This window comes from Elephantulus edwardii, unplaced genomic scaffold (genome assembly GCF_000299155.1).
Source record: "Elephantulus edwardii isolate Elephantulus edwardi_28Jun2011 unplaced genomic scaffold, EleEdw1.0 scaffold00257, whole genome shotgun sequence".
NCBI lineage: Eukaryota > Metazoa > Chordata > Mammalia > Macroscelidea > Macroscelididae > Elephantulus > Elephantulus edwardii.
The window spans coordinates 445,024-470,980 of NW_006400007.1; the positions used below are offsets into that span (position 1 = coordinate 445,024).

Here is a 25,957-nt window from a genome sequence, read left to right on the forward strand (position 1 = left end):
ATAGAGAAGCCAAAGCACAAGGAAGAATTCAAGATACTAAAGAGCTGAACAGAAGATTCCAAAAGGCAGCACGGAATGACAAAGCAAAATATTACCTGGGAGATAGATGAGACTATTTAATTCTGTAAAAACTGTAGCCTTGGAATTTCTGGGACAATCCTATTCTGTCTTATAGGATCGGTGAGTAAGAAATGACTCAGCATCAGTGAGTTCTAAAGTACCAGTCAAAGGTCGGACAGTTGGACCTACCACGTGCTCTACAGGAGGAGAGACCCAAAAATCTGTTCCTGTAAACACTTCATCCTAAAAAATCCTAAGGTGTAGTTCTACTTTGCCCTACAAGCTCACTATTATTAGTAGAGATTGACTCAATGCCATATAATAACTGCATATGGGAAGGAATTGGTATCTAAGGGACAGAGACCAAGGGTATTGCTAAACATTCCACAATGCACAGGAATGTCCCTCACAGCAAAGAATTGCTCAGCTCCAAAATGGCAACAATACTCAAGTTGAGAAAGCCTGATATTAATGCAATGAATGCTTCTGTCAACTTCATGATATCACATGACTTAAAATAAGATAAAAATGAATTGTGTCATAACAAGATGTTTATCTGAAGCAGTGGTGTTTATTCTCACACAGAAAATAACCTGAGATTAAAAACAAGGGCTACAAATACCTAGTCATAAGCACAAAGAGATTCCATTTCAAATGAACCAGAGTGTGGCCCAGCACTGCTAATTTTCAAGAGTCCTGTTGTTAAGTGCCATCAAACTGAGTATAATTTGTAGCAACCCCATGACCAACAAATCTGAACTGTGCCATTCTATGTCATCTTCATCACCTCTGACACATGTGAGCCCAGTGTTCATGTCAATCCACCTTGTTGACGGTCTTCCTCTCTTTTGTTGAAAAGACTCAAGTAATTCTAATACACAAGCCAAGTCTGAAAAACACTGATCTAACACTGAGAGCAACATGCTTGAGATAGTATGTCATTTCCAGAAAATTCTGTTCATGATCCTGTCCAAGGATCTTCCAAGCAAAAAGAAGCTTGGACTACAACTAATGCTTGCTTCCACTACTCTTCAGGATTTGGGGTGGGTTTTTGTTTTTTGGGTTTTTTTTTTAATTATTAATGTCAATAAAAATTTACAGAGACTTTGGATTTCCATTCATTCATTGTTCCCCACCCACCTCTCCCCTCCAGTACACTCCCCTCTTTGAAAAGTAAAAGAAAAATTCTTTCATTGTTTTACAATCTCTTCCCCCAGGTCCACCCCACTATGCAGCCTCGGTTCCAGACTCCTGTTATGACAAAAATACCTAATCACAAATCCCTTTAAAACAGTTTTCTCCCTCATCTGTTTCAATGCAGTATACATTATTTATCCCATCTTTCTCAGTCTACCCCCACCCTGATGTCAGTCCTGTTTTACAACAGTGGCACCATGCACTATTTATCCTTTTGTGACTGAGATACTTCACTCAACATAATGTCCTCCAGGGTCACCCATTATGAATAATACTGCATTAGTTCCTTGTTTTTCAAAGAAGCATAGCAGTCCATTGTGTGAATATATCACAGCTTCTCTATCCATCCGTTTGTTGATGGGACTTAGGTTGTTTCCAACTCCTTGCTATTATGAACAAAGCCGTAATAAACATCGATGTGCATGTATCTGCTTGGATATCAATTATGTTCTCTTTGGGATATATTCCCAGTGGTGGAATTGCTGGGTCAAATAGTATCTCTATTTGCAACTTTTTGAGAAAGCACCACACCACCTTCCATAATGGTTGCACCATTTTACACTCCCACCAACAGTGAGTAAGGGTTCGAGTTTCTCCACAACCTCACCAGCATTTGCTGCTTGCTGTTTTGTTAAATTTTGCTATTCTTACAGGGGTGAGATGATATCTCATAGTTGTTTTAGTTTGCATCTCTCCTAGAGATAGGGATTTTGAACATTTATTCATGTGCTTGTTGGCCATCTGAATGTCTTTGGTGAAATGTCTGCTCATATCTAGTGCCCATTTTTCAACTGGATTATTTACCTTTATCTTGTTGTGGTGCACTCTTTAGAATTCGTAAGTAATATTTTAAAACCTTGACATTTTTCTAGCATTTTATCAGTTTTCTAGGAGATTTGGTCATATTGACACAATACATTAAGAGATACAGTGTAACTTGACATCATTTAAAAAGTAAAAAAGAGACTTATCAAGTTGAACAGACCAACTCTTTTTCTATATTACGAAAGTTTAAGCCACCAGGGGGAAAGGAAATAAGGTCCTTAATTCAGTATTATCTTCCCTTCATGAGTAAAAGTGCAAATGAGTATATCACCCTTTTTAAAACAAAAGCTAAATCTACATGCATACATTTCAGCATATCATACTACTATAATCACCCTAAAACACGTAAACAGAATTTAAAAGACTGTTTCCTACCTGGTAAAGTCTGGTGGGACAGGAGTGGTAACAAAAGATGCCATTGGCTTTCGATGGACTTGCTGAAACATCATGAGGATTTCTGAGCTCTTAGATATCAGCTCGCTCTTACTGCAAGACCGTAACTATGTAAAGGGGGAAAAAAATTACCTGATAAATAAACTTGAACAATCTTAATAATGAAGGAAAATAAAAATTTTTCTGGATATAATTAATTTCCTTCATAATTAATTAGAATATATTCTGGTCATATATTGTAATTAAAAAACAATGAGATAAAGAAATGAAAGAATTCTCCAGTGGATTTGAGAACTGAAAATCTAAATTTATTTCCACTGTAAAATAAATACATTATGCGTGATTTTAGCACATTTTTTCTCATATCAGGAAAAGTGACATTTTAAGTAGCTGCAGCTAAATGCTCAGACTGGTAAAGTTACACAAGGTGAAAGGCTTCAAGTGTTTCTCAAACTGCATTTAAATAAATTATAGTTGGCATCAATGATGGAGAAACATAAATTATAGATGGCATCAACAGTTAAGATGTATCCCATTTCAGAGACAGCATAATGTAACAAAATATGTATCTAAGAAATTAAGACTCAAGATTTTAATTTAGTACTTTTCATTTAATAAATTTCCACAAAAGTTATAAACAACTTTTAAAACAGTTATTCATTTCAAAAACCCAAATTCATTGCACTGAGTCTGAATGGACTCACAGCTGACACACCAGCAGGTTTCTGGGGCTATAAACCACACAGGAGGATATAACGTATCTCTCTCTCAAAGACTTGCTTATGGATTTGAAGCGTCAGCACACCACCAAAGCTTCAACCTGATTTACTCACACTGCTTACTAGTAGTTAGAACCAACCTATAGCTGACTCTCCAGGGTTTTCAAAGGCAGTAAACTACATAAAGACTGCCTATCTTTCTCCCATGAGCACCATTCCTTGATATCTTAATTTTTGTAACCACTGGAAGAGATTTCTTTCCAACTAAATTCTTAGCTGGCTAAGTGCAGAAATTATCAAACAATATCATTAAGCAAGCAAGATTCTGCTGAAAACTGTCCAAAAACAGCTGGAACAGCACATCAACACAGAACTGCTAGATGTGCAGGATGGGTTCAGAAGAGGCTTTGGGACTAGAAATATTATAGCTAATGTCAGATGGATCTTGGCTGAAAGCAGAGAGTACCAGAGGAATGTCTATGTTTCACTGACTATGCAATGGTGTCTGACTGTGTGGATCACAATAAACTGTGGCTAACTCTGAGAAGGATGGGAATCCCAGAACATTTGATTGTGCTTATATGAAACTTATACATGGACCAGGAGGCAGTCGTCAGAACAGAGCAAGGAAACACTACATGGTTTAAAATCAGGAAGGGTGTCCACCAGAGATGTGTCCTATGTCCATAACTTTTCAAACTATATACAGAATAGATTATCTGGGAGCCTGGGCTGTATGAGGAGGAGTGTGGCATTAGGATTGGAGGTAGACTCATCAACAATCTGTGTTATGCATATGACACAATCCTGCTAGCTGAAACTGAGGAGGACCTGAAGTGCTTGCTGCAGAAGGTCAAGGATTGCAGCCTTCAATGCAAATTGAAGCTCAACATCAACAAAACAAAGATTTTCACCACTGGGCAGACTAGCAGCATTATGATAGACAGTGAAGAGATTCACATTGTTAACAACTTTAGTTTGCTCAGCTCCACAATCAACACCCTTGGTGCTAGCAGCTATGAAATCAAATGACGAATTGCACTGGGAAAATCTGCTGTCAGGGACCTCTCCAGAGTACTGAAGAACAATGATGTCAGTCTGGAGACTAAGATGTACCTGATCCAGGCCATAGTCTTCACAATTATTTGCTATGCGTCAGAGAGCTGGACATTGACTAGGGATGACAGAAGGACAATTGATGCCTTTGAGCTGTGGTACTGAAGAAGAGAACTGAATATGCCATGGACTGCCAGAAGAACAAACAGGTTCATCCTGGAAAGGGTGAAACCAGGCTGCTTCTTGGAGACAAAGATTCTGAAACTCCATCTGACATACTCTGGACATGATGCAAGGAGTGATGAGTCCTCGGAGAGGGATATCATGCTTGGGGGAGTGGAGGGACTGCGCAACTGAGGAAGACTATTGATGAGATGAATTGAATTAGTGACTACGGTAATAGGGATAGGTGTGTCAGAGATAATAAGGTTGGCTCAGGATAGAGCAGGGTTTAGAACTGTTGTACACAGAGTTGCTCTGAGTTGCAAATGACTCAACGGCACATAACAAGAAGTGACGAAAAGTAAATGAGGAGAAGAAAGTACAAGGAGTGTGAGAATATACAAAGAAAAATAAGGCAATTTTTCAAGATAATAGCTATGCTTACAAGCTTGACTGTGGTGACAGTCAAAGCTTGTTTAAATATTACAACTTTAAAGGCATGAAACTTATTTTGTGGTGATTCTAACTAACTAAAAGAGCCCCAGTAGTACAGTACACAACTGAATATAGTTTAGATACACCAGCCACTCTGTAAGAGATAGTGGCAACTTGTTTCTGTAAAGATTTACAGCCCTGGAAACCTATGGGGCAGTTCTTTTGTCCTATAGAGTCATTATGACATAGAAGTGGGTATGCCTAAATAAAGCTAGTAAATACATACACACACCCCTCCACATCCTTCCTGTTACTCAACCACAGCTGCCCTCTCGTTGCAGCAGAAGGGTGTACACTCATTCTCTGGAAGGAACGAAGGAAGTAGCACTGGACTAGGGAAAAACGGCATGACTGAATGTGAGGGTAAGTGGAGTTCTGAAAACAAAAAAATTTAAGTAAATCTTCAAGTACTGAGAGCCATTCCAGCCAAACTGTAAATCAAATACAAAGGCACGGAAAAAGGTATTTTCAAATATCCAGTCTCAAAAATTTCTACGTCTCTTCCTGAAAAGCTATTAGAGGAAGTGTAATACCAAAACAAAGCCATAAACGAAGAGTATTAAAGTGTAGACATCAAATATGAGATTCAACCCAGGAAATATGTGAAGAAATCCCCAGGAGGACAATTAAAAAAAGAGATCACAATAGAAAAATGTAAATTAAGGAAAAAGAGAAATAAAAAAAATTCTAAAACACAAATCCAACAGTTTTAGGAGTCACTAAATAATTATTTACTACATGCTTTCTTTCCACCACAATCTAGAATATCCTGTATGAGTTCAATTTTCTTTTTATTCAAACTACTTGTAAGATTTGTTAATTATTAGAGAATTATTTAATAAATAAAAATCTTAAAATTATCCCCTAAGGATCACCACATAAAATTAACTAGCAATAATACTCAGAATCATCATGTTAAAGTCGTATGTAAGGTGTTCCGTTCGCTTTGTGGTTTTTGTTTTGTTTTTAACAAATTTACAGATTTTATGGGTCATTAAAATAATTTATTTTTACAAAGTGATTGAAATTGCATCAATTTATCTAGTTTCCAAACATGAAAGGGAGACAAGTTGAGATAAACCATTTGATTTTTCACAAAAAATCCCACTGTACCTTACATAAAGAATTAACAAAATATACTTTTGAGAGAAATAGAAAAAAAATGGATATGGATAAAGGTGATTTCATTTTCTTTAATATATTATTACCTGATGCTCCACCTCCTGAAGCAAGGATTCCAACAGCTCTGTTTCTTGTGTTAGAGATGTCTTCTGACCTGTAAAAACAGCAGTTTTTTAGAGGTGATCACTCATATAAGAGAAAACTGTCCATCTTTCCCCTGGACAGCAGATGGTGGATTTGCACCACCTGCATTGGGATTGACAGCACAACTTCTTACTCACTGGGCCATCAGATCTCCCTACTATGTATGGTTTTAAGAACTTAAAGGATTCTCAAGCAACATGCCAAATTCTGGGGGGAAAAGAAAATCATCCAAAATGTATGACTAATTGTAACTAAAGCCTAAGAACAATTATAATTTTAATGTATAAAAACTGTCAATGGGGACATGACTGGCAATATTCCAATGCCAGACAATCCTTCTGATTACTCCACTGTAGATATTAAACTATGCTGTTCAATCCAACTAAAAGGATGATTCTGGAGACCATTCGCAGGTCAATGTGTGCATTAAAAACTAAAATACAGTACTGACTTAGACAAACGATATGTGAAATAATTTAGAATACAGAAATTGAAAGCTATTTGCATCTTATCAAAGAAGAGAACAATAAAATACTATTTTCAGTGGCACAAGACATGGTTACAACCCTGAAAAATCAAGGCACCAAATAAAAAAACCATTTATTCACATTAAAGTACAACTGTTTCATCTGCTTTATAAATATTTACTCAAATCCTGGTTAAAAAAAAACAACTGAATATATTCATTTAATGTTAGATCATAATAAAAATTGCAAAGCTGGTTTTAACTCAATAAAATAAGGCATGGACTAAGAACACAAGTCAAATTCAAAGATCATACACAAATATACTTTTTCATTTAACGTTAAGCATACCCTCATGTAAATCCTATATACAACTCTAGGCTTCACAATCAAAGAGGAATGAAGAATCTTTGATGAAATAAAAAGAAAAAAAAAGGAATGTTATTAAAATATTAATAGAAGATTAAATATTAATTAAATATTATTAAAAGATTTAAAATGAGATCAAAGGGCCAAAAGACACTAAGTCTCTAAGAAAAATAAAGGGAGCAATTACCCTAGTATTTACAAATTGCAAGTTCTTCACCTTCAGTGAAGATGAACTTAGGGGGAAAAAGGTTAAAAAAAAAAGACAGTAAAATTTTTCATTTGAAAGAAGAAAGACCTCACAATGAGGCCCACTGGTTATTAATCTGGTTATGAATTTTTCCCTTCAATAGTTTTTAAGCACATGTTAGACATTAGACTGGTTTATAAAAAAATGCCGTTTGGCTACACTCAACATTTCTTCCTACCCTGGAGCAACTCACCAATCTTCACTAGTCAAAGACTGAAGCTCAGATCACCATGTACCAAGCAGCAGAGAAAACACTCACCCATTAGTGTTATAAGCTTGTTCTTTAACTGTGTGTCTAACCGTGCAATCATCATCTCAACGGCATTCCTAATTTCACGAACACGCTCATCTTTTGCATTTCTTACAGCCTCTACATTTCTTTCCTAGAAGGTAAGAATTTTAAAAATTTTTAAAGGACGCAAAGTCATTAATATTATTACTGCATTTATCCTTTAAGTCACGTGATTTCATTTCCTTTTTAAAAAACTGTTGTTGTGCGTAATGCATTGCTTAAAAAATTTCTGAGCATTAAACTTAACCAGGATAAAGGATTATTAAAAAGTAAGTAATTTAAAAATATTTTAAAATAAAGTAAATGATATTTTAACAGTTAACTAAGTCTGTTATTACAAGTATTGAATGAGGTAATACACTTACAAGATACACAAGGCAAAAAAAGAATGCCAAAGCTGCTGTATATCCTCAAAAATTCTAAGAAAAGTTCGATTTGTTAAAAAAACAGTATCTACAGTGTTTCCTACTATGCATAAAATTGCTATGAATTGGAATCAACTCAATGTCGTCTAACAACTATCATTTCAAAATACCATTTTTCCAAGACTAGTGTACAAAGACTTTCCTGACATATCACAGAAAATAAAAGCAATCTTTCCTATCTCTACTGTCATATGGAAATACAAGCAGAGAAAATTTCAACTCTAAAAAACTCTCCCCTATGGGCAAACAAAATGGACTATCAAGAGAAAACGAGGAAAAAGTTGTTAAATGAAGGCCAAGTTGAAGTCATCCAACTTGTAAGTGTCCTATTTCAAAATAGCATTATAGGTCATACATATGAATCAAAAAAAACCAACACTATTTCTGTGTGAACAGTGTTAGAAAGTAATGATTTGGAATTTGATTCCTGAAAGGAGGGAACAGAGAACATCTGTTCTTAAGTTAACGAAACAGTCATTCTGGAAACTTTAAAGAGACTGAAGTCCAAAAGTATGTTGTAGTTAGGTATCAATGAGTCAACTATGACTCATAATGATCCCATGAACTGAGATCTGAATCTTTCCCTATCCTGCAACATCCTCATCATTCTCTGACATGCTTGAGCTCACTGTTACAGAAACTAGTTACTCCACCTTGTTGAAGGTCCTTCCTCTTTCTCTGACCTGTCACCTTTCCCAGAATATTGTTTTTTTCCATGGAATGGCCTCTCCTGCCAACACGTCCAGAGTATATAAGATGAAATTTCAATTCCATTTATTACTTAACAGTCTGAAGCTTACTGCATTGTCTCATTAAAGGACCATTATAAATGATCGCTTCCTACATCAACTCACCAAAGACTGACCATGTGTTATCTGAAAAGCAGAGTGTGTCTGTCTTTCAACTCCATAAATTATTTTTTTTAAGAAATTATTTTAGGCGAGCTCTGGTGGCCTAGTGGCAGGAAACTGCACTGCAATCCCAGAGGTGCACAGTTCAAATCCACCAGATGCTCTGCTGAAGAAGGAGGAACAATCGCCTCCTGTACCAGTCCGATCCAATTTGACGGTACACACATAAAATAAATAAATAAATAAAAATTATTTTTAAAAAAATAATAAATTATTTTAACCATTTCAATTCTGGACATTAAAAATAGCTCCTTTCTTGGCAACAGAAACTTAGTTCAAAGAATGAAAAGGTACGAAGAATGACTCTATAAAACTTGGAATTCGTTATCTTTATGAGTTAATTACTGATTTCGTTATCTCAAAATGTCACTTTAAAGGCTAGAGCTTTAGGTACAAATTCTTCAGCTAATGTGAAGTTAATAGGAGAACAATAAATGTATCCATTACTATTTTCAAACTTTGATTTAAACATCTGATTTATACTACAGAACACACATATTATATCACAAACACAAAAAGCATGACCTCTTAGAAGTAGTCTTACCACTTCCTGGACTAAGCTGATCAATTCCATGAGACGCCGACGAAGTTTGGCTACTTCTTCATTCACTTTAGTGACATGCTGCTCATAAATTTCTGCCAAAGGTTTAAAAGTATGCCCACCATGCTGTTTAAATTAATAAGAGTAGCTTAGAACATTTTCGTTTCTATTCCACATATAACTCTTTATGGACACTAATAAACTGATTTATTTCTAAATAAATTCTGGTTGTTTTATTTTGTTAAAGCAGGCCAGAACTTATTTAAAATTCATTTGACTCATGTGGGAACTCCTTCAAGATTTTAGTACAACAGTTTAACAAAATATTAAAACCATAAATCTTCACTCTTAATAAAGAATCCTATTCCTTGACCATGACCCAAGCCATCTGTCACTGAATCATCTGCCAAACTTTTCTTTGCCAACACCAGCCTTCCTGCATAGCCTTAACACTTCTTCCCATCAGGCCTTGAAAAAAAGTCACTCATCATTCAAGTAACCTTCTGCTTGCCCCTTCTCCACCTCTTCTGCTTCCTCTGGTGTTTATCTACAGCTAAAAAGGCAGATCACATAGAATTCATTTGATATCTGTCTTCCTCATCATTGAATTCGCAATCTATAGCACAGCTGAACTCATTTGTAAGTCCTTGATAAAAGGACCCAAGATACATAATTAACAACAGCAATGAACTCCACTGTTCATGCCACAAAAATTACTCTTAAAAAAAGTATTTAAAACAAAAAAAAAGGCCCATAATTATAGTTGTTTTCACAGGAAAAAATTTTAGGGCTATCAACCTAAAAACAGTTTTCTATTCAATTATGGTATTAGTATGCATAATTCTCTTGATTCTAAATAGAACTCATTTTCTATTTGACACAGATGTTTGTAATAGATATGCTCTTATTATAACTGTCCCACTCACTCAGAGCAGTTGTGTTATCTAAAGGGATTACTAAAGAATGTAGATTTTTACAGTTCAGTGGGCAACAATAAAAAAGAATGTTGTCATGGCCTCTTACAAAATCTACTGAAGTACTGAGTGATAGACACTTAATTTTTTCTAATCAGTACATTAATATTCAAATTCAAACAGAAAGTTCTCTCAACTACCCTCTATTCAATCAACTTGCCCACGATTCTGCTCTGAAACATACTGATTGATCCTCAAAGAGTAATCTAGTCTCATAATGAACATACAACAAAACACTTCTGCTTCCACACTGGCTTACTTTCCTACCAAGAAGTTGTTGTGTTTACTCACAAATCTACTTACATTAACTGTACTTATTAGTTTAGGTATATAATGTAAGTATAAAATAAATACTGGAACTTGACTACAAAATAAAAACGGCTTCTTAGCAAAATAACTTGAATGTCTTAAAGTTTATAAAGTTAGGATAGTTTTAGGGGGAAAAAAACCCCTGGTTGTTAAGTGAATTAAGGAAGGAATCTAAAAGATGAGCTTATAAGATCTAGACATGTTATTTAACAAGCATCTGGATTCTTGCTCCATTTTAAAGAAAGCAAAATGGAAACTTGTAGAAAAATCAAATGAACCTTTCTCAACTACTTATCCTTTAACAAAGAATTAGCAAATTAACCTATTTATAGGTTTTTAAGTTAAAAAACTTATATAAATGATGAATATCAAACACTCAGAAAAGCTTCTTCTGGAGTAACCAGTATCATTATCTCTAATAAAGTGTCTAAAATTAACACATGCACTGAAATTTCATTACACATTCAAGGTAAAATGAATTGTTCTTTTTAATACTATTTTTCCCCCAAGATAAATGTTAAACAAAAAATATCCCCTTAAGTCTTCTTAAAAGCAAACAGTTTGGGGAGTTCTCGTGGCCTAGAGGCAAGGAGCTGCAACTACAATCCCAGAGGCACACGGTTCGAATCCACCAGATGCTCTGTTGGGAACAGGAGGGACACTCTCCTCCTGTACCAGTCAGATTTGACGGTATACTCACACAAAAATTTAAAAAAAAAAAAAGCAAACAGTTTAGCTTCATAAGTGAAGAATGTCACTGTCTCTTAATGAAAGGAACAACTCAGAAAAGGGGGGTGAGAACTGCTAAAAACTCAAGGGACATCATCAGTGTCATCAAACTGTACATGGAGACATTGAACTATATGTGTTCCTCTGTCTATATTTGCAACAGTAAGAAACAAACCATTAAAAAGAAAACTTCAGAGCATTCTAATGCCTAACCGAAAACAAGATGATGATTTGTTCTGCTCACCATTCCTCCCCACAGTGCACACTGGTGGCAAATACACTTCTTGCAAGTCCAGCAGAAGACACTAAGTTTCTCATGGTGGTTTTCACATCTGTTTACCGGGGAAAAGAAAAATAGTTAAACAATAAATGAAAAGAAAATTAATTCATTAAAACTGGAACATAATTTCTAAGTTTGAGCAAAGTAAAAGAGGTCAGGCAATTTTAAACCATCACATCTCAGGTAATATGTATCTATAAAATATACTCTATGTGTTCTGTGAAAAGAGCTAAAGAATTACATCTAGAAACATCTTTTCTAAAGTATTATATTATTTGTCTACGAACACTCTAAAATCACACGCAAAATGCAGACTAGTTTCTAAACGAGGTAAAAACAAAAAAATAGCATCACTATAATTCTGTCTTTCTACATTTAGGGTAAATGCTGAATTATCAGATGTTGAGTTACAAAACAGAATAGTTTAAAAAAGCATTTCATTTAAAAAAAAGGCACTTCACTGATGGATAAGCTTCAAAATATATCTAAATAAGTCTATATTTTATACATCTTATTATAAATATAAAATCAGAAATTAGTAAGTAGTAGAAACAAGATCTGGAAACTATATATGATTTCTAAGCTACCAAATTTAGAATATAGCTTTTATAATACAGAATAGTCATTAAAATATCTAAATCAACTGCCTCTCTCTCTATATATATTAAGTATACCAAAGACAAGTTAGTAAGCACTGAGAGGCAAAGAAACTAGCTGACTAAAACTGGGGCAGTCCATTCCCTTTACAAAAAGCTCTAATATAAGAAATCAATCAATTAAATTATAATAAGCTCTGGTGGCACTGGCTGTGGTAAATGTGCTGATAACACAAAGAGCACGAACTTTTGGCAATTCTAATCCACCAGTGGCTCTGAGGAAGAAAGACGGACAATCTTCTCCCTTACAATTTGCAGTCCCAGAACTCAATGGAGAATCAATTATGAATTGGTTCCAACTCCATGGCAATGACTGAGCAAGTAAGTGAATCCACACAGTGACACTTATCACCCTCTGAAAAGATAAAAAATGTCTTAAATGTTCTTCCCTATGTTATTTATATTAGGGAGGGGCAGAACTGATTAAGTATTTTTGATGAGATATCAATAAAGGTAGAAAATCCAAATACTTCACTGACATCGAGTCACTTCTTACTCACTGATCCTCTATTGGGTTTCTGAGGCTACAAATCTTTGCAGGAGAATGACTATCCCTCTTTGTCCCTCTGCCCTTCTGCTGGCCTTTCAAGACAGATTCCACACATAAAGTGCTAAGGCTCTTTCTATAAATCTAGAAATAATAAAAATCTTTAGAAGAAGAAAAAAATCTTTAAAAGCCCAGTTTAACTACAATGCTAAGTAGTAAAAACAACCTGGGGCTGGGGGGTGTGCGGGAGGATTGTGTACCAATAAAGGAGTTTTTCTTTTGCTTTTCAAGGAGAGGAGAGAATGGGGGTGGGGGGAAGAAAAGTGCAACAATGAATGGAATTCCAAAATCTCTGTAGATGTTCATTGAAATTTAAAAAAAAACAAAAACAAAACCTGGGGCATTTTTCTGTTTCTGCATTATCATTCTGTATCACCATAATTAAACCTTTTTCTAATTCCTTATAGGAAAACGCTGGCTGGTCTAGCTCTTAGGGAATTGCACTATAATAACAAAGGCCTCCCTGATGGTTCAAAATCCACCAGCAACACCACAGAATAAAGCCAGGAAATCTTCTCGTGGGTGATTTACAGCCTTGGAAACCTGCAAGAGTAACATGTGAGTAGATTCGAACTCAACTACAATAAGAGAAAAACTTTCTTAGTATGATGAATAAAGAGCAGTATTGGAGATTGCTTATGTTCCTTTAAGTTCTAAATTCTTGCTTTAACATGTTATAAATGTAGAGAAAGTAGTATAGCTTAACTTCTAAGCATTCTAAGATCCAAGAAATTGCTTTCGTTTTCTTACTATCAGGGAATGAAGCAACCAGTGGCTCCAAGGGAGATGGGTCATTTCTTCCCCAAGGAAGAAGGGCTGCATTGAGTCATATGCACTAGATGGCAGTGAGTGAGTATACATGGCAGAAATGCACGCCCGTTATAAAACTATTGCTTAGTTTCTTTATCTGAAAAAGCCAATTATTGCTACTTTATTGTATCTTCCCTGTGCTTCTTTTTCTGTGCCCCCATTGCACTGCTGCAGCTGTATTCTTCATGGCAGTCTCTACCAAAAGCCCTACCACACTTCATTGTCATGTGTCTTCACTTTATTAAACTTTATGCATAAAGTTGCCTTTGTTTCCCATATTTAGCACAGCACTAAGTGTATATGTGTATGACATTAAATAAATGTTTGCTTAATAAACAATATAAAAAAGATTTGGCCATCAAGGCTATTATCTAAAAGACTTTGGAAAAATGAAATTTTGAAATTTTAAAATTAAAAATACTGTTATACTTACATTTATAAATAACTATAAAAACTACCAATATAATGTCATTAAAATAGCACACAGCAGTGTTGAAATCTACTGAGTATCTGAACAAAGAAACTGAGGACATACTTGTCCTTTTCGTTTTCTTCATGTTTAGTGAGGCTGCAAAGCTGAAGCGTATCAAGCTGTTGTGTTACTTCCTCAGCCCAGCGGCAGTTTACTAGTTCTCGAAGCTGAAGTGGAGCACTGAGAGGGAAACACATACACAGACATTAAAAAGCAACTAGAGATTATATTTTAAATCTCTTACATTTTATGTCTCCAAATAGAATTCACTATTACATGTATGTCACATCATTTTTCTAATAATTACAAAGACATAATGGAAAGAATATCATACTAACATCTTTTAAATAAAAAGCAAATACTGGTAAATCAGATTACAGATTGAGTTCTCAACTTCTTAGTATGAAGTAGTGTTCAATATGGCAGCCATTAACCACAATCAATTTTAATTTTTATTAATATTAAATAAAAGGCAAAATTATTTCTCATTCACTTTAGTCACATTTTAAGAGCTAAATAGCCACATGCAGTTTATGGCACATGCACAGAGCAGATACAAACATTTCCATAATCACACAATATTCTATTTGATAGCAATGATCTTACAAGTAAAAATAGAGAGGAGAAGGTGAAAAACAGATAAAAGATATGAAAAATTATATACATAAAAAAGAAATAAGTGTTACAATTATCAAAAGGAGTTTTGGTGGCATAGTATATTTTTATGTTGGGCTGTGGGGAGCTCTGGTGGCCTAGTGGCAAGGAGCTGCAACTACAATCCCAGAGGCGCACGGTTCGAATCCACCAGATGCTCTGCCGGGGAAGGAGGGACAATCTCCTCCTGTACCAGTCAGATCTGATTTGACGGTACACGCACACAAAAATTTATGTTGGGCTGTTAACCAAATGGTTGGCGGTTCAAATCCACCAGCCTCTCAGCAGAAGACAGGCAATCTCCTGCCATAAAGATTCAGAAACATGATGGAGGATCACGTGAGTGGGAATCTACAACAGCAATAAACTTAGTTTTGATTTAAGATTACCAAACTGTGAAACTCAAAAGATTTTGACATTCTGCTGTGGATTCAATTTGCTTTTTGCTGCTTATTAACAACAAGATAAGTAAGCTAAGAAATTACAATGATTTTATAAAAAGAAGGCAAGGGTACTACATATCAAACAATGTAATGCATGCTACATAATTCTAAATCACATAAATAATAAATTAGCCTCAAATTTACAATCTAGACAGATACTTTTCCCTTTGTCTTCCTGAAGAAAAATTATGGCAGACTGCAGAAAGAACTTGTCTTATGAATCATTCTGACTCCAGCTTCCTATTATTGTCCAAATTCACAAATAATCCGAAGATAACTCTCACCGGCAATGAGGACACTGTGCTCTCTGCTCTGTCAGCCAACGCTATGGAGCAAAAATATACAGAGATTTCATTTAATAAATATGTTAATGTTGAAACATTAACTATGTATGTATAAAATGGAATTTGTTTAACTGCCTTGCAAGTTGCAGAATCCATTTCAACAAGCACTTATCGATCACTTTTATGTTTATTTATTTCGTGTGTGTGTGTGTACCATCAAATTGGATCTGACAGGTACAAGAGGAGATTGCCCCTCTTTCTCCAGCAGAGCATCTGGTGGATTCGACAATCACTTTTATTGAATTACTACTCTACACCATTGATATCTGTTTTGTTATGGGCAAAATCTTGAATGTTCCAGGAAGCATTTAAAAAAACAAAAAAAAAAATGGAAGAAATACACAGAATGACTGTATCAAAAAGAACTGTCCAACACGGAAAACTTTCAGGAAGTAACATATGATCAAGAGCCAATGGGAATGGAGAAAGAATTTCAAGATCCACTGAAAGAATTAGCAAAAAATAAGGTCCCAGGACTGAAGGAATACCAACTGGCATATTTCAACTAACAGATGCAGACCTATATGTGCTCAGCAGTCTCTGCTAGAAAATTTGGAGGAAAGCTGCATGGCCAACTGAATGGAAGAATCCATATTTGTTCCCATTCCTAAGAAAGATGCTCTAACAGAATGTGGAAATTATCAAATAATATCATTAATATCACTGAGAATTATTTAAAAATAGCTACAATAACACATACACAGAGAACTATCAGAAGTTCAAGCTAGATTTAGAAGAGGCTGTGGCACCAGGAAGATCACTGCTAATGTCAAATGAATCCTGGAAGACAGCAAAGAATACCCGAAGAATGTCTGTTTGTGCTTCACTGACTTGCAAAGGCATCTGACTGTGTGGATCATAACAACTTACAGACTAACACTGAGAAGAATGGGAGTCCCAGGGCACTTAATTAATTATGCTCAAGTAAAACCTATAACTAGACCAAGAAGCTGTTGTGCAAACAGAGCCAAGGAAGACTATATGATTTAAAATTAAGAAAGGTGTGGTCAGGGTTATATCTCTCCATACCTATTCAATCTGTATGCTGAGCAAATAATTTGAAAAGCTGTGAAAAATGTGACTTCAGGATTGGAGACTCATCAATAATCTATGTTATGCAGATAACACAACCTTGCTTGCTGAAAGTGAGGAGGGCTTAAAGTACTTGCTGAAGAAGATCAAAGAAAATAGCCTTCAATATGTATCGCACCTCAACAGTAAGAAAACAAAAATTCTCAGCACCGAACCTACAGACAATAACATGATAGAACAAACACCCTTGGGACCACCAGTCAGGAGTTCAGGAGACATCTAAAGCTTCAGAAGCCCAAAGGAAGGTCACTAAGAGTCTGGATGGTAAGCTGCACTGCAATCCCAGAAGTACGCAGTTCAAATCCACCAGATGCTCTGCTGGAGAAGGAGGGGCAACCTCCTCCTGTACCAGTCAGATCTGACTTGGTGGTACACACGTGAAAAATAATAAAAATAAAATTTTTTAAAAAAATGTTTTTTTTAAAAAAAAGGTCTGGATGGTAGGGAGTCTTCTGAGTCTAGACGGCAGAATTAGCCAGCAGTGAGTTTTTTGAGTGAGTTGAGAAAAACATACACCAACAGTTTATCATTTATCAGATACATACAATTCAGTGGAACTGATTATATTCTTCATATGATGCAACTTTTCTCATCCTTCTTTCTCCAAAATAACATAAATTCACTTCCCTTAAACTCCTTATCTAATCTTTGGAGGATCTACTTTCATCCTGTATCTCAAAAAACTCACCTGCCATGGAGGTGCAACCAACACAGAGCTGACCCTCCAAAGGGTTTTTAGAGGTTGTAAACTGCAAACAAAATAATTGCACGTCTTTCTTTCATAAAGTACAGCTTCTAGTGGATTCAAACCAGAGACAGATACAGCCTTTGGGCTAGCAGTACAACTCCCTACAGACTATGCCATCAGAGTCCCCCTTGATCCTATATAGATAGTTCTTAAGCCAAACTACAATTCCATTTTAAGGAGACATCAGGGGATATTTTTTTACTTAAGGTTTCACTATTATTTCAGGGCAAGAGTTTCAGAGGTTCATGAAGACCATACAGCTTCAAGAAATCCAGAGTAGAAGAGAATTTCAAATTATAATTTGTATTTTCTCCCTGAGGCTCAAGATCACATTGATGTTTTTTATAATGAGTTTTATAATTAGTTTAACTCTCTGGTGTCTGTATTAATTATACTACTTATAGAAATAGCAGGCAATCTGCCATCTCTCTCTCATTATCATCCTTACAAGAACAAATTTTGAAAGGGAGAGAATTCACGCCATTATAGGTGTTAAGAAGACATTCTCTCAAGTAGCCGCTGTTGTGTGCCATGGAATCATTCCAACTCAGTGATGGTAGAGATAAAATAGAATTCCACAGAATTTGCTAAGCTGGAATCTTCACAGGTACCCTGCCGGTAACAATAGTTAAAATACTCATCTGCTAACCAAAATGTCATCATTCAAACCCATCAGATTCTCCATGGAATAAAGATGTGGCAGTCTTTTCCCATAATGACTTACAGTCTTAGAAATCCTATCAGGCAGTTCTGCTCTGTCCCAAATAGTTACAGAGCAACAGGTAGTAGCAGCTATATAGTAATCTCCATGAGATTAAATCACAAAGTCTCCTACTGCTGCATGGATGTGAACCATCAACTAACTTACAAAAAAAAACCCACAAGGAATTTAAGGCATTATAAATTCTTTCATAAAAAAAATCAAACTAAATTTTACATATATACATAAATCAGAGCTAAAATACAAATGAGCATGAAGTGTCTCACAGGTAGTTTGATAATCTTAACATCTGCATAACTTAGTTTCCTCTCCTAGTGCAAACATTTCAGAATAAAATAACATTTTATTAAACCTCAATTTCTATTAACTTTATCCTTTACATTAATATTGACTCTAAAACAGTGTTGTGTATGAAATCATACATAAAGGAGATGCTAAGACTTTCTGAATATCTTTTGAGGTCAAGAGAAGGGCAGGAAAGCTTTATAGCTTTTAGTTGTCCGGCAAACAGACTCCGAGATAATCAACTATATACATTTTCATCACGGTAACCCCAATCCATTATTTCTCTCTATCTCTTCCTACTTGTCAGAAAGGATGTGAACTTTATAGAGCACCGTGGGCACAGTTAGAGAGAGAAACTTCCCAGAAATATCCACAACTCATGAAATTGGTTTACTGGGTTGAACGGATTAGTACTACAGTCTTGTGAGCTATCAGAGGCACTTGGCATAACCTACCTAGTTCACAAAGTTAAATGTCAATACTATAGACTGATTAGTACTTGAAATTTTAAAAGTTTGTGTGTGGCCATCTAAGGACACAACTATCGGTCTCTACTTGTCTGAAGTAAAAAAAATACATACATACATAAAAGAAGCCAAAAATCTTAAGGAAGAAACTAATCCATAAAGACTAATAGCACACATGAATTATGGCCTATTCTAACCTGAGATAAGAAGTAGATGGTGCCGGGCTACCACTCCAAATGTTCTTCCCAGAGACACAATGGAAAAAAATCTCAGTTAAAAAGGGAGGAAAATGTACAACAAAACTCAAAGTCATAAAAAGGAACAGAGTTACTGACTTGACAAAGACTTGGAGGACCCCTGGGACTATCATCCTAAGAAACTTTCTTTTATTTAGAACTCAAACCATTCCCAAAGATCAAAGTCAGCCAAACAACAGACTGGTTTATAGAATTACAATCATCCATGAGTAAAGTGACCCTTAAATTAACTATAAGAGGCCAAATGATCAACAAGCAAGGAAGAGTGTGTTGCTAGATAGACAAGACTGAAAAAAAAAATAAGAAGAAAGCTGATGTAATTTGAAAATTGTAACCAATGTCTCAGAAAAATCTGTATATAAACTGTCAACTTGGAACCTAATTCACTATGTAAACATTTACCTAATAAAAATAAATACACAATTGAAACAAGACCAACAATGGAGGGAAAAAAATAACAACAATAAATTTTATGTTAAGCCAAATAATTAGCTCAGAAATAAAATTTCCAAGAAAACCTTAAATGGCAATAGGATTAAAGGTGAGGGTGAGAGGAAAGGTTACTTTGCATCAAAGAAAATACATACTGGAAACAAAATAAACAAAGCCAATAGATAAATGATTCCTGAGTTCTGAAAACCCTTGAGCATTTTCTTCTTTCACTCCCTGAGCAACAATGAGATTTAGGTCAAGGTTTGTTCCCTGGTATACCTGACCACATCACTCTTCTGCCAAAGTCACAGCTTTCCTTCCAAACAGCCAAACCTCACTTCAATAGCCTCACCTCCTGCTGTACCTACCTAAGGATCCAGCATGGTAGCCTTTTAAAATGTTTTACACTATCTGCCAGAGATTCTTCATCAGCTCTCTTCACCTGGATTACTCCCACTATCCATTAGATTTCTGTAGAGTGTATGTCAGGCCTTCATTTTACTTGGATCCATAATCAGCACTCATAGAAACAGGAGTCAAGACATCAAAAGATATATTGCACTGGACAAATCTGCTGTCAAGGGCTTCTTGACATTCTAAAGATGTCAGTTTAAAGACTGAGGTGCACCTGATTCAAGCCATATGCTTCATAAGCTTCATTTGCATGTGAAAGCTGGACAATGAATAAGGAAGAGTAATGAATATGCCTCAGACTGTCACAAGAACAAATCTTGGAGAAAGTACAACCAGGGTGCACTTTAGCGGCTAACACAGTTAAGCTTCATTTCACATACTTTGAGTGTGTTGTCCGGGGCCAGCAGTCCTTGGAAAAAGATACCATGGTTAGAAAGTCAAGAGTCTGTGAAAGAGAGTAAGATCCGCAATGAGACAGATTCACATAACAGGTGCAACAGTGACTAGACCTGAGTTTGGTGGAGATTTTGAAGATGGCACAAGATAGGGCAAGGTTTCCTTCAATCTGTTGTCCACAGAGTACTGAGTTGTATCTGATTTGATGGTATCAAATAACAACTATGGTGAAGCCTTGTCTGATTCTCTGCAGATCATTTCATTTTCAGTATCACTGCCATGCTCTACCACAGCAACCTATGCTGGCTCCCTTCCCTATGATTATACTGCTCCACTGTAATGACTCATATTCATCTCTCTTGTCATGCTAGATCTGAGCTCTGCAAATATGGCACCATTTGAGGGAGTAATTAAACCAGATTTTAGGGAGCTCTGGAGGCCCAGTGGCAAAGAAACCAAACTGCAATCCCAAAGGCATACAGTTCAAATCCACAAGCTGCTCCATAGGAGAAGAATGGGCAATCTCCTCCTATGTGATTTACTGGCTCTAAAAACCCTAGTCAGTTCTGGGTCAGTTCCAACTCAATAGTACTCAACAACATACCAGATTTTAAAACCAACTGTGTTATCCCTAGAATTCCAACACTTACTTTGGGGAGGTAGGGAGCACAAACTGATCTGTAACACAGGGTAAAAGAGAAAATCTTAAAAGCGGCAAAAGAACAACTATGAGATGTCATCTCACCTCAGTAAGAATAGCAAAATTTAACAGAACAGCAAGCAACAAATGCTGTCGAGGTTGTGGAGAAACTCGAACCCTTATTCACTGTTGGTGGGAGTGTAAAATGGTGCAATCACTGTGGAAGGCGGTAAGGCGCTTTCTCAGAAAGTTGCAAATAGAGATATCATTTGAGCCAGCAATGCCACTACTAGGAATATACCCCAAAGAGACCATAACTGCCACCTAAGCAGATATATATGCACACCCATGGTTATCGCAGCTTTGTTCACAATAGCAAGGAGTTGGAAACAACCCAAGTGTCCATCAACAAACGAATGGATAGAGAAACTGTGGTAAATTCACATAATGGAATACTACACTGCATTGAAAAACAAGGAACTCATGCAATATTATTCAAAATGGGTGACTCTGGAGGACATTATGCTGAGTGAAGTATCTCAGTCACAAAAGGACAAATACTGCATGGTGCCACTGTTGTAAAACAGGACTGAAATCAGGGTTGGGGGGAGACTGAGAAAGATGGGTTTAATAATGTATACTGCATTGAAATAGATGAAGGAGAAAACGGTTTATTTTCATTGAAATTAATAAAAAAATTTAAAAAAAGAATCACTTTTAAAAAAGCAGCAAAAGAAAAAAGAAACAATGAGACTCTTCTTGAGGCAAAAAGTTTTTTAAAAACAAAATAAAGCACTTAAAAAAAATAAAAATCTCAAACTCACAGCAAGTTGATTCCTATTCAAGCAACCCTCTATCTGGTTTCCAAAGTTGTAAATTTTAACAGGAAGAGACTGCTTAACTTTCTCTCTCAGATCTGAACCACCATAGTTCCCTAACAAGTCACAGACTGGAAGAAATACTTACAAATGTCTATGTCTAATGAAAATATCTGCATTTATATAAAGAATTCTCAAAAATCAGTAGTAAGAAAAACAACCTAGTTTTACATAGGGCAAATGAAATGAACAGAGCTCTTACCAAAGACATAATGTGGATGGTACCTAAAAGGATGCTCAATATAATTACTTATCACAGAAATGAAATTAAAAACACAGAGAACTACAACTACCTACCTATGAGAATATGTACAATTCAAAAGACTGATCAAATCAAGTGTTGGTAAGAATGTGGAAGAACCGAAACCTTATATACCACTAGTAAGGATATAAAATTACATAGCCATGCAGTTGTTAAAAATGTTAAGAACAGCTTTCTACTAAGATGGTGCCTAAAGTGAAGAAAGTCCGTGCCCCTTCCAAAACTGAAGCCAAAGCAAAGGCATTAAAGGCCAAGAAGGTAGTCTTGAAGGGGAAGCCAGAAAAAAAGAAGATACACACGTCACCCATCTTCTGGAGGCCTACGACACTAAGACTCTGAAGTCAGCCCAAATACCCCTCTAAGAGCGCCCTCAGGAGAAACATGCTTGACCACTATGTCATCATCAAGTTGCTTTCCCCTGAACACTGAGTCAGACATGAAGAAGACAGAAGACAACAACACACTTGTGTTCACTGTGGATGTCAAGGCCAACAAGCACCAAATTAAACTAGCTGTAAAGAAGCTCTATGACATTGATGTGGCTAAGGTCAAGACTTTGAGTAGGCCTGATGGAGAGAAAAAGGCCTATGTTCGACTTGTTCCTGACTATGATGCTTTGGATGTTGCAAAAAAAACTGAGTTCATCTAAAATGAGTCCAGCTGGCTAATTCTAAATATAAATTTTTCTCACACACACAGAAAAAAGTTAAGAACATACCTACCACAATTCTATCTGTAATAGTAAGAAAGTAATCCAAAATGTCCTTCAAGGGGTTTAACTCAGTGCATTACAGAGCATTTAACTGCAAAATGTCCGTCAGTAAGTATAAAAACAGAAAGCTACTCATCAATAAAAAGGAAGACACTGCCAAAACAGCATGCATGAATCTCAAAGTAATTTTGTTGAGTGAAAGAAGACAGTTACAAACAGTCCATCTTGTATAATTCCATTTGTGTAAAACTCCAGAAAACGCAAACTTATCTATCATGATAGAAAACCCCTCTAATGGCTGCCTGGAGACAGGATAATTAGAGCAATTTACACAAGGATATCCTGAAACATTTTGGTTTAGATATATTTAACATCTTGACTGTCCGTCTTTCTCCCATGAAGCAGCTGGTGGATTCAATCTTAGTGTCTTTCGGTTGGCAGCACAGCTCATTACCCACTAGGACACCAGAGCTCCCCGGTGAAGCAGAGGTACTAACAATGAACTTTCATCAATGGGGTTGAGTCCACATCTAGACTCGCTTAAACTAAATGTACAGGGTCCAATTACCTAATCTCTGAGTATATGGCTAACAAAACAAGGTTAAAAAAGCATAAGTCTCCCACTTCCTGTGTGGCAGAACCAGCAACAGAAAGAAGGTCTTCTTCTGATAGTAAAATAGGAAAGTACACTGACTCTGGAGTCAAACTACTCAGGTTCAAATCTAGCCTTACCATCTGTTAGCTATGTCTGAAGCAAATTATTTAACCCAAGTATTACAAATTTTACTCTTGTCAAAAGGATATTTATCTCCCCTGAGTAAGAATAAAGAGCCCGAAGAAATTTGAAGTGAATAGCTATAGAAGACAGCTTTTGATATTTCTCAATAAAGGAAAGAACCAGCTAAGAGCAATGGCAGAACAGTTATCCACTGTGAAGCTGTAGGTGTGCTGGTGGATACCAGCCCCTCACAACAACCTTCAACCAAAACAGTATCTTTTTATTTTTTTACTTCCTTGTAATTTTGTTTTGAGAGGCTCAACCCTCAAACTAGTTTTACATTTTAAAACCATTGAATTACATTAATTTCTAGACTCTCTTCTAACTATATGATTTTATCCTTTATCTCTGAAGTTAATCACTACTCTTTCCCCCTCTTCAGAACTCTGCAGCATTTTGCTGATCCCTGCTTTATGATACTAGGTACTCCAAAATAACAGAATTTTCTCAATCCGACCTGAGCTCCTTCAAGGTGTCACCAGTCTTGTTGTTTTTGTTGTGTGGTGCCTTGGATCAAGTAAGACCCATAGCAACCCTATGAATAACATATCTGAACCTTCTCCTATCCTGTGCCATCTTCATCTCTGACACACTTGAGCCCTTTGCCATAGTCACCATACCAATCCATCTCACTCATGGTCTTCCTCTCTTTTTGTTGATCTTCCACTACTCCAAGCACAATTTCTTTTACCAAGGAATAGCCCATCCTAAGAACATGCTCAAAGTATGTAAGACAAAATTTCACTATCCTTCCCCTAAAAAGCACTCTGGTTGCATTTTCTCCAGGACATATATGTTAGTTCTTTTGGCAGTCCATGTGATATTCAGTACTCTTCTCCAAAACCACAACTCAAAGGCATTGATTCTTCCATCATCCATATTTGTCTTGTTTTTGTTGTTATTGTTATGTGCCATCGAGTTGTCTGCAACTCATAGCAACCCTATGTACGACAGCCCTATCTCTACTCTATTCTGAGCCAATCTCGCTGTCTCTGATACACCTACTCCCATGACCCCAGTCACTGAATCAATCCACCTCACAAAGGGTCTTCCTCTCCTGTGCTGTCCCTCCACCCTCCCAAGCATGACGTCCTTCTCCAAGGACTGGTCCCTCCCTGAAACAGGTCCAAAGTATGTAAGACAAAGTTTCAGAACATTTGCCTCCAAGGAGCAGCCTAGTTTAACCCTCTCCAGGATGAACCTGTTTGTTTTCTTAGCAGTCCATGGTATATTCAATACTCTTTTCCAACACCACAACTCAAAGGCATCAATTTTCCTTCTATCCTCCCTAGGCATTGTCCAACTCTCTGATGCAAAGCAAATGACTACAAAGACCATGGCCTGTAGCAGGTGCACCTTAGTCTCCAGAGTTATATCATTGCTCTTCAGTACTTTGGAGAGGTCCCTAACAGCAGACTTTCCCATCCCAACATGTCTCTTAATTTCCTGGATGCTAGTACCAAAAGTTGACTGTGACACTAAGCAAACTAAAGCTGTCAACAATCTCAATCTCTTCACCATCCATACTGATGCTGCCAATTGGCCCAGTGGTGAGAATCTTTGTCTTCTTGACATTGAGCCTCAATCCATATTGAAGGCTGCAGTCCTTGACCCTCTGAAGCAAGTGCTTCAGGTCCTCCTCAGTTTCAGCAAGCAGGGTTGTATCATCTGCATAACGCAGATTGTTAATGAATATTCTACCAATTCTGATGCCACACTTCTCATCATTCAGCCCCACCTCCCAGATAATCTGTGGTATACCTCAAATAAAATGTTAAGCACAATGTGAATACTTTTTAAAGTATTTGTTAAATATGTAATAAATTTAACATGTTGTTGTTGTTATGTGCAGTCAAGTATGGCCCGTATCAACTCTATGAACAACAGGTCTGAACCCTGTCCTGTGCCATCCTCACCATCCCTGACATGCTGAGGCCACTTCCGCAGTCACTGCATCAATCCATTTGGCTGAAGGTCTTCTCTTTCACTGATCCTCCAAATTTCCAAGCACAGATCTAGCAATATGCCCAAAGCTTTATCACCTTGGCCTTCAAAAAGTACTCTGGATGTTTGTTCTTTTGACAGTCCATGAGATCTTCATTATTAGTCTACACCACCACCACGACTCAAAGTCATCAATTTTTCTTCTGTCATCCTTATTCACTGCCCAGCTCTCAGACTTTAGTCCTCAAATAGACGTCACTTCTCCTCAATAATTTTGAGAAGTCCCTGACT

The 25,957-nt window shown here is 36.5% G+C and overlaps 1 protein-coding gene across 1 annotated transcript in view; it reads right to left on the reverse strand.

The window, feature by feature from the left end:
- TRIM37 (tripartite motif containing 37) overlaps positions 1–25,957 on the reverse strand; it is a 104,190-nt gene that overhangs the window by 72,256 nt on the left and 5,977 nt on the right. Inside the window, exons 3-9 of the mRNA XM_006899431.1 lie at positions 15,581–15,621; positions 14,263–14,379; positions 11,679–11,766; positions 9,426–9,548; positions 7,513–7,636; positions 6,116–6,183; positions 2,458–2,582 (exon numbers count right to left, since the gene is read on the reverse strand). Of these exons, the coding sequence (XP_006899493.1) occupies positions 2,458–2,582; positions 6,116–6,183; positions 7,513–7,636; positions 9,426–9,548; positions 11,679–11,766; positions 14,263–14,379; positions 15,581–15,621 (686 nt within the window). The remainder of the gene's footprint in view (positions 1–2,457; positions 2,583–6,115; positions 6,184–7,512; positions 7,637–9,425; positions 9,549–11,678; positions 11,767–14,262; positions 14,380–15,580; positions 15,622–25,957) is intronic.